At 40.7% G+C, this 10,154-nt stretch overlaps 1 protein-coding gene across 1 annotated transcript in view; it reads right to left on the bottom strand.

Annotated features, from left to right (window-relative positions):
• Positions 1-5,713: 5,713 nt before the first annotated feature.
• nrxn1a (neurexin 1a) overlaps positions 5,714-10,154 on the bottom strand; it is an 85,807-nt gene continuing 81,366 nt past the window's right edge. Inside the window, exon 25 of the mRNA XM_084741093.1 lies at positions 5,714-8,345. Within this exon, the coding sequence (XP_084597219.1) occupies positions 8,044-8,345 (302 nt within the window). The 3' untranslated portion in view covers positions 5,714-8,043. The remainder of the gene's footprint in view (positions 8,346-10,154) is intronic.

Below are 10,154 nucleotides of genomic sequence, written 5' to 3'. Positions count from 1 at the left end.
TTGTGTATGTGTGTTATTGTGGGAACTTCATGTAGAGGAACACAGCTCTTTATGACTTATTCCAAAGCAGGAAGAAAAATGCAGCCTTGAGCTCGTGACATGACCACACACACACTCTCTGTCTCTCTCACACACACTCACACACTCTCCCACAGCTTTGCTTATACACAGAGCAAGAAAGGAACAGAAGGAGAGACAGAAAAAGGGAGATAGACAGAGTCCGACAAATGCAGGTGCACAAAGGAGTGGAAACAAGGGACTGAGGGAGAGGCAGATCCATGGCATCTGTGTGTGTATGTGTGTGGTGATGCATGATATGACTGTGAAGATTAATTTGTTGCTGATCGTTCCGCACCTGTGCAAGGGAGTTGTGAAAAATATTGACCGGTTTTTAAACTCTGCAGAAGACACTCTCCTCGCTCAACAAGCCAATAAGTGCATCAAATGAAAAAGTCGATAGGTTCTGTCAGAGCGGATATTTTGACTTGTCAAACAGAGGTGCAACTAATAACATTAATGATGGATGCATTCAAGTTCCAGGTACCTGCTATTGTGCATTTTCATTCACTGAGATGCTTAGTGGGGCACTTTCACGGGCCACGGGCCACTATTTATCTTAATAGAATAACTATAGATCTGTATATACAGCTGATGTAGAGTTGGTAGACTCAAGCGGAGATGAAGAGTGGCCTCGAGAGGTCTGATGAGCTCACTTCCTTCTTGTCAAGTCAAGTTATTTATTGTCTTTGGAACAACAGCGAAAGTGAAACAGTCATCAGCAATAAAATTATTAGATCTCATCTCAGCCTCCCTCCAACAGTTCATACAAGTCTGCACAGGAAAAAATACGATCAATACAATCCCAGATTTATTTATACGTTGCGTCCAAGCGCAAAGTTGAACCTTACTTTATGTTGTTGTCGCTACTGCATTGCATTGTTGATTTTTATGCTAGTATTGTATGCACCTCACGTACTACTGGTTTCATTCTAAGGTTTCAGACATGCTATAGATATCTCACACTGTTTTAGCGCACTAAATAATAATGTTTTTGTAGAATTTTGGATGCAGACAGTCTTTAGCCCCAACCGAAGCTGCCTCAAGTGATACCATTTGAGGCAATTTATCAGCTTTTGTGCAGCTGCCTCTGGAGCCATAATAGGCTTACAACATTTTTAATTTATACAGTCAAACTCCCCAAGACCTGTAAACAAACTTCGCCAAACTTCCCCTTTAAAACATGCTAACATGTTAAATTTGTTTGCATGCTAAGTGCATGCCAGTTAGCATGGTAACAGTACACACCTGACTTGTTTCACCAACAGAATTTGATCCATTCAGTTGGAAAACATTTGTAAAGTCCAGAAAAGCTGCTAAATTAAATTGTTTTGTCCCCATTTAAGGTAACATGCAAGTTGGCCAGCTTTGTCTCTGTGGTAGGTATTCATCCAGGGAATTTCTTTACAGCGGGAGGCGGCTTTTTTGGCTTCATGCATCACTGAGCAACTTTCATAGGAAAGAACTGAGCCTCGCCTATGACGCCGTACCCAGTTCTTCTTTATGCATGCATAGGATAAACTCCTTTGATTTAGGTAGCATGGCCTTTGATCTGGTGGTGCCCCCAAGCTAAACTTTGCATTTTTCATTCCACAAATAAGGATCTAAGAATAGTACATCTCTCTCTCCAGTTTCATCCTCACAAGTATTATTTTGTTGTGTGTAATGAACATAACAGCCTAATGAAGCTGCTGGATTATTTCTATCTGTAAATGTAAATGATGGAGGTGTATGTTAACGTGAATTACCTGATTGGTTAGAAATGGAGTCTTATTTACCACATGAATATAGCAGGGCTGTGTCTTTATCTCTGTGTTAGCCGGCTGTGGTCAAGGACAGCACCGCGGCAGATGGCTACAGCCGAACACAAGCCTTTTGTTCAGGCTGCTCAGCTGAAGACAAAGAAGCAAAAGTAAAAGAAACAGTGTGAGAACAAGACAGTTCGATGTTGGGAGGTGTTTATTGAAATAGCAGGTCCTTGTAGCTCCTCTCACCTGAGGACGCAAAGCTCCGCTCTGCAGTCTCAGGGATCTTTCATCCGGCAAACAGCAACTCTGCAGAGACTTATACCGTTCACTGCACTGAGTCATACTTCAAAGCTCCGCTCGGTGTGTGCGAGCGGGTTTTTGTGTGTGTCTACTGTCCCAGTTAGACTGAACGGGACTCAGAAGAAAAGGTGCTGCTTTACTCGCTTTGATGAAGCAAGAGGTGAAAGGGAATAAGATCAATGTGGGGGAATCTGAAACGTGTAGGTTGTTAGAGGCACATAGTTAAAGGAAGATTTCAGGAACTTATTCACCTTCTTATGGAGAGTTAGATGAGAAGATTGATACCACTCCCACACGTCTGTTAAACATACAGCTACGGCTGTAACTAATGATTATTTTTTATTATAGATGAGTCAATTGAAACTGCTATGGAATTCAAGACAGCAGAAAAATGTGTAATAATATTTGTCCGCTATTGTGATCTACATAATAGCAAACAGATTTGAATTTGTAGTCTATATTATAAGAAAACCTTTGCTCAAAATGTCCCATTTTACACTCAGAATTAAGACATATAATCTGCTTTTTACGTTACTTTTTTCCTTAGATACATCTTAACTATTTCACAGTTTCATTGGATTTATCTTTATATTTTAGCATCTATATTTTTATCTGAAATTTAGCTTATATTCTATATTTATATTCTTTATAAAAGTATCTCCATATGTTTGTGGAAGTAGGACTACAGGGTCTGAGCTGTCTGGTGCTCAGCCCGGGTACATAAACCTACGACAGAAAAACACTGAGGTTGGTAAAGGAAGAGCATGGATTGGATTAAATGCAGTGGAGCTTGAAGCGATCACTGCTCACAGCATCTTCCGACCATCCAGCCGGACAAAACAAAGCCGCAGGTGTTGCAATCGCCCTAAGAAGAGAAGGAAGATATAAGAGCTAAGCTAACCTGGCGTGGACAAGAGATTGGGTGAGAGCGCCACTTTTTTTTTTTTTTCAACCTCCATGCTTTTAATTGACAGGACAGCTGAAGATATGACACGAAAGGGGGCAAGAGAATGAGGGGATGCAACACACAGCCAGTGCGAAGGACTCACAGCTTCAGTACATGGAGCAAACGCTCCACTAACTGAGCTACCAGTCAGGCCATTTTGATTACCCATCTGCCCAATTCCTCAATCTTAAAAGCTCCTCACAACAAACCCCAATTTAACCCTTGGGAATGAGCCAATTTAGCCATTTTTTTCCAAGATGGCAATGGTAAACCATTCAGAGGCAGAGTAGGATGGAAGAAATATCGCACACTGCACATTGTAAGCTAGTTAGCTGGACATCCTAATGTTTGCAGTAAATGTTAGAGCAGATAAAGACATGCAATCTGTGTTTTAGGTTTTTGAAGTAGTAGTGTGAAGTGAGTATTGCTCTGCCATCTGCTATCTATCCATGTGCAGACTGCGTCAACTTGTAATGAAAAAACTTGGCGGGCCTGCGTCTAGTTACAGTTATTAATCTATGACAGGACAGCTGCTGATCAGATGAGGGGCTTAGAGAAAGGTCAGTTAACTTTAGAAGAGAGTTTCGGTGACTGTTTTTTTTTTTTTTTTAATTTTCATAGCAGCTGTAGTTCTTTTTTCTGTACTCACAAAGAAATAAGTGTTTAACTTTAATGAAAAATAACAAAGGTTTCCATTTCTTTCAGCGACCGATAAAACAATAATATGCCAATTTACGTGTTCTGGACTATTTTTTTGGCTTTGAGTAGTTGCCAGGCAACCAGCGAGAAGTACAGCAAGTTCCTGCTCCTAGCAGAAGAAATAATAAGATAAATAACCCCCCGTAATTGACATTTTTGAACTTCTCTTTTGTACAGAAGCAAACGATATGAAGCGTTAATTAATGAGCCAGAGAGGAGGGCTCAACTGTCCCAGAATCGGCTTTCAGCTGTCCCAGACTTCCAAGTGCTTATTTTTTTCATTTTACATAATAAATATATTTTAATAACTTTGTTTCAGCAACTCACATCACTTAATTGACTCACTGTGGTCCAACATGGAAGTTCTGCTAGTTGTTCCCTGCACTTATGTCTGAAAAAAATGAATGTAAGCCAAGGTGTTTGTCTACAATCATCAATATATGTAATGTTGTAAACTGCAGGAAAAATGCAACAATATTGGAAATTTACACACACACACACACACACACACACACACACAGAACATATCTCACAGTAAACACTTTATTCTAAACACCAGGGCAGTGTGTAAGTGTGTGATGTAGCATAGAGCCAGTGCCACCTCACATTTTTTTAAATTTTAACAACTAACAATTAAAATTATTTATTATTCCGTGACACATAATATAATAATTTTATTTGTAATGATACATTTCTCCGGTCCCAGACACTGTATCTCTGTGTCTCATGTGCTATTTTTATTGTCCCTGGGACAATGAGACATCATTAATTTTGAGTTTTTGCTCACGAGGTGCTGCTGGAAAGGTGCATTTTTTAATTTTCGGAGAGCCCCATGCAAGTTTCCCATTTCCAGCCTTTGTTGTTAATCAAATCTAATCTTAACCAGCCTCTGTATATCTAACAGGCAGACACGACAATGTTCTCATTTAACTCTCCACCAGAAATGAATCACATTTCCAAGAACGCTGAACTTTATATTTGCACCAATGTCACAGTTTGGTCAGTAACCCGGATGCACGGCAATTTTGGAGACGCTATGATGTAATATTAAATTTAAGCCCAATTTAGAGTGTCAAAATTTCAGAAAAGTTCAGGAAATATGTGGAATCTAAAACTCACAGAGAAGGACTCGGTCAGCAGGAAAGAGCGCAATATTTTGAGAAACTAAAGTTAACAGGTGGTGAAGCTCTGTACAAGTTTGCTCCTTCGTCTTGGAACAACGACCTGATGATTTTGGCTTCTATTTCCTGTCCTGACATTGTGAACTACCTCGTTTTCTGCTGCACACACACACAGCTGAAGACCTTAAATGTTACATGGTGTGTGAATGGATGAAAGAGGCTCAGCATCAGCTCATCAGTGAGGTGTATTGTGAAAGCCAAGGTAGGTGATCAACTGAACTTAACGTTTTGGACATTTAACTAAATACAGATTTTTAGGATTTTGTTTCTTTTCTTCTAGAACTACTTTTTGGATCAAAATGCTGATCTGCCATAAACAATCAAAACGTCCCTCTTCAACCAATTTTTTTTAGAGAAACTCGTGTGGTTGACCAGAATTGACCATTTTCTGCACCTATGCTGCCTTTGAATGTGACTCATGATCATGATCTCAGAGCTTTTAGACAACTTCCACTTATAAGGTCGTGAATACTGCAAGAGAGGGGCGTTATTATGAACTCTTCTTGTGAATATGATAAACGTGACCCCATTTGAAGGAAGCAAATAATCAGGAACAGCGGCCAGTTAAAGATGCATTGTCTATGGCCAGTACTGCCGATATGGCCGGCCTCTGGATTGATGATGCATCGTGAAAACTACTCCTTGAAGATCTGCTTGCTATTTGTTTGTCGTAATTAGACTCTTATCTGCTCTCATGGTTGCGGGCGATGTGAGACAGACACAGCATTGTTGTCTGCAGGGCAGATGGGAGCAAAAACCAACACACAAAATGCACTCCGGGCTCACTTGGGTAATATTTTATTTACTCGTTAATCTTCAAAACTATTTTTCATAATAAATTTCCACTTTATGTTCATCAAAGAACCGTAACAATAAAAATAAAAGTAAATACTGTAGAAAAATTGTACATATAGAAAATAAACATGGTTAATGAACACCTAGATGTAGAATCCCATTGGTTTGAGACACCTCCTTTTTGTTTCAGATGGCAACACAACAGAGATAGAGGGAAAAGAAAGCCAGAGACACGGAGGAACTGGGAAGGCAGAGAGGGAAACATACGAAACAAGGGGAAAACAAGAGAGGGGAGGAACAGGAGGTCAGAAAGGCCAGTTAAGGATGGAGAGAATAAGGGAATATGTTAAGTTAATTTTTGACATTATACTTTGAAGTCTCACACACAGTCCTTTTCGTGTCCTTTCTCGCCCTGGTCGTTTTGCATGCATCTGACTGGTTGGAAGAACTCGAGGGGGCTTGTTCACGTCATGGCACTGTTTGTATTGATATATCGTGGAGCTACAATTCTTCAGACACTGCAGAAGTCCATAAACAGATAATTATACTGTAGCCCATCGGAAACCTGTCCTGTGTTGGTCACGCCATGAGTATTGATAATTCAGTCATGAAGACAAAAGGACGCAAAGAGAAAGGGAAGAGAAAAGGGAGAGCCAATGAAATCAAAGCAACTCAAGAAGTTGTCATATAGCCAATGGCTTCATGAACTGGACTTTTCTATCTATTAGCAACACATGGTAACATTTACTTTGTTCTGTTTTTGATTCTTTTCCTCGGCTGGTTTTTGCTATAAAAGGTGGTCGGTTAGAGCAGGTAATAGTGGGTGTGGCCGATAAGACATCAGGCTTAGAAAACAGGTCGTGGCCTGTGGCAGGCGCACACACATCCAGGCGTTGCAACCTCCTCCTCCACCTCTTCCCCTCCACAAACAAACAAACCTACCACCGCTGGACTTCACAGCACAGCTCAGAGACTCAGGCATGCAGCACACTCGAGATGGTCACACTTTAGTCGACGAGGATTTCGAATTCGGAGATTTAAATCGTTGTTGAGTCCCAAAAACCATTGTTGAAGTGCGTATTTAGGAATACTTCGAGCCAAGGTGGTAAGTTTATGATGGTGTGTAACCTCTGGAGTTTCAACGCGGTATAAATCACACGGAGTAAGATAATTCACGTGCAATAAGACCCCCCCTCCCTTCCCCAAAGAGTCTATACTGCCCAAATGTTCTTCATATTCATCATTTGTCATTGCCATAACAATTATCATAATGGTCTTTGTCATTTTTCACCATTTTCTTCTTGTATTCAGTCTTATGAAGATATGGTGGGTCTTTAGCATTGCAGGTATGCGTATGTCTGCTTTATATTTTAGTGTGTGTGCTGCATGTGTGTGTTTTTGCGTGTGTGTGTGTGTGTGTGTGTGTGTGTGACACCACAGTGGCGTCTGTAGGTAGCATCTGAAGTCTCAAGTATCCTGTCCAGGAAAATATCTCTCAGTTTTCTGCTGATTCCACCGTCGTGATTTACAGGGCGCCGTAAAACATCAGCTCTGCAGCGTGAAAACAACCACAGCCCATTCATTATATTAACGGCACCAGCCCTGCCTCCGCCTATTCACTCGTAAATTCACTGTCTCTATGGCTACACCCTGATTTTTCTGTCCCGTTGCTCGGGGCTTTAGACTTGGACCGTCGGTGTGCTTGTTTCTTCGGTGCTTCGTCGAGTCCCGTCTGCTAACAGGGAGGAAGGCCAAGAAGCTTGGAAGAGACACTTGGTGCTTTTCTTGGTACTTGTACATCATCTTTGTTCTCTCGCTCAACACACTCAGTCTGCCATGTGCTTCACTTAAAGTCTTCCTCGACCTCTCTGAGTCCAACAGGAGAGGTCCTGCTGTGGCAGGGGAGTGACTGGTCTCTTTTATCTCGCTGGCCCCCCGAAATGGTTCTTAACTGGGAGTTGAACTGGTGCTTCTTTAAATCATTTGGAATGGTGTTTATGTTCATAAAACGAGCCTCTCTCAGAGGCTCTGCTCATTGGTAAATACTGTACAATAAGGGTCCACGCCCTTGGGCCAGTCTGTATGTGTATGTGTGTGTGTGTATGTGTGTTTGTGCTTAAATGTGTGTGTGCTTGAGTGTGTATGTTTGTGCTTGCAGGTGTGATTATTGGAGAGTAAACATTAACATCAGCATGTCTATGTCAGTGTGTATGTGTGCGTTGTTCTTTTTTTTAGAATATATCTATTTATGTACATATACCATTATATATAAAGGTGTATGCGTATATGTCTGTCTGTATGTTGGACGTCTTCCGCCTCAGACGTAGTACTCCTTGTCTTTGTTCTTCTTGTTCTTGGAGATCTTGGCGATGCCCAGCGGCTTGTCCTTGGTGCTGCCGTTGGGCTGCGTGGCCGAGTTGCTGATGTAGTTGCGGCTCTCGTCCACGTGGTAGGAGCCCTCATCGCGGTTGCGGTACTTGTACATGGCATAGAGGAGGATGAGGATGCAGAGGGCCGCCGCCGCTACGATGCCCACCACCATGCCCGTGGTGCTGCTGCTCTCCCGCACCACTTCAGACGGACCCGGGAACACCTTCACCTCCGGGAGGGGAGGGCGGGCTGTAAGGGGACAGTGGAGGCATGTGATGTTACTACAGCCAGACAGTCAAATATTATCAGCCCAACGGCCTATCACAGCTTTATCTGTCTACATTCAGGATTCAAGAACATTTCTGTCATCGTCAGTAGATTTAAGACTTTTTAAGACCATGTAATTTAAGACCAATTTCACACTGGTACTTGCAAAAAACACAGTCTTTTCACAAAATGTGCCAATCCAAATTGTGTAATGTAAGACATCTTGTCCTTTCCACATTTCCACAAAAACTCACTGGTTGTTTTTGATTCCATGTTGGTTTTGTTTTTTAGTTGTGACAGTGTGACCAATATCACATTATCCAGTCAGTCTCTAAGACCTGTCAAAATCGTATTTTAATACATTTCATGGCCTAAAATTCAGATTATTAGGCTAGAGACTTTTCAAAGACCCGCAAAAGCCTGCAAAAAATGTTTATTGTGTGTTTTTCTCTCTTTTGGCAAATGAATTATACTTGCAAAGTAAGAGCATGGAGGTGGAAACTGAGTCGGTAACCAAAACTGTAAATGATGGACACTGAACACTACGTTAAAGAGGCGCTGGATTATTTACACAATATAATCATATGTGTATTATTAACATAAAATCAATATTTCACTATTTAAATACTGGGGTTATTGTTAATACAAATATATCATGACACCCCTAATATATATTTATATGTTCTTATTAGTGACTATATATCGATATCTGTTTTTTCACACCCTAATATCGGTATCAACATTGGCCCCAAGAATCCAGTATTGGTCGGGTTCTAGACGTTACATTACAGTTTTCTGCATGCATTATTAATTTGTATTACATGCCAAGGTGATGGGTGGAGAGCTGCAGTGAAAAGATAAAATGCATCATCATGATGAATTATTTGACGTGTGTTTTACATAATTCTACAAGCTGGTGAGGAAGGCTGCAGCTTTGAGCCAAAGCTGTTTCCATATTATCACATAATGTGTAAACAGATTACATTACACCATGTTGAGAGGAGGGCCAGAGCACAGGTGCACATTACATCAATTTTTATTACATACATTTGACACTTTATGACATACACAGGCAGCGAGGGCTGCAGGACGGTGATATATAACGCCGTATTAAAAGACTGTTGGTGAAATCATTTGCATATGAAGTCTTTGGGCTGGATGGAGACGAGATGAAGGAGGGAAAGAAGGGAACAGGAAGGATTGTGGCTGAAGTAGTTGGACTAATGCAAAATCCAAAACACAGGAGGCGCAATATTTGTAAAAGGCAAAATATTTAAGTTACATTCTGTTACATTTAAACAATGACAAAAGACGTAGTTTGACATCTGAAGTAGCAAGGGATCATGGGAGTTGTTTCCTTCATTGTTAAACAACCATAGCTGATGAAAATCTATCTGACGTGACTCAGGCAGAAATCATATTCATGGACGAGGTAATATTAAAGTTATGTTAGTCACAATCGTCGACTTCCTTCCTCACTTCTGACAGGAACTAGCGGCTCATACGAAATGCACAGATGCCTTGAATAAATTATGGATATCACCGAGTTTGACCGTTGTTGGAAATATTTGAGATAATGCAAGTATACAACTCAACAAAATATACAACACAGGTCGTTTTTAGAGATTTTTTAGAGCTGCAATGATTCATCGATTATGAATCAAACATTAATCAACTTTTTAATAATAATAAATATATGATATAATTAATATTTTGGTCCCTTTGCTCCTTTATGTCAGTAAACTACATATATTTGGGTTGTGGGCAAAACAAGACATCTGTGGAATCATC

This window comes from Lutjanus erythropterus, chromosome 17 (assembly GCF_056507025.1).
Source record: "Lutjanus erythropterus isolate fLutEry1 chromosome 17, fLutEry1.hap2, whole genome shotgun sequence".
NCBI classification, from domain to species: domain Eukaryota; kingdom Metazoa; phylum Chordata; class Actinopteri; order Lutjaniformes; family Lutjanidae; genus Lutjanus; species Lutjanus erythropterus.
Note: the sequence above shows the minus strand (reverse complement) of the source record. Positions and strands in the feature narration are given on the sequence as shown.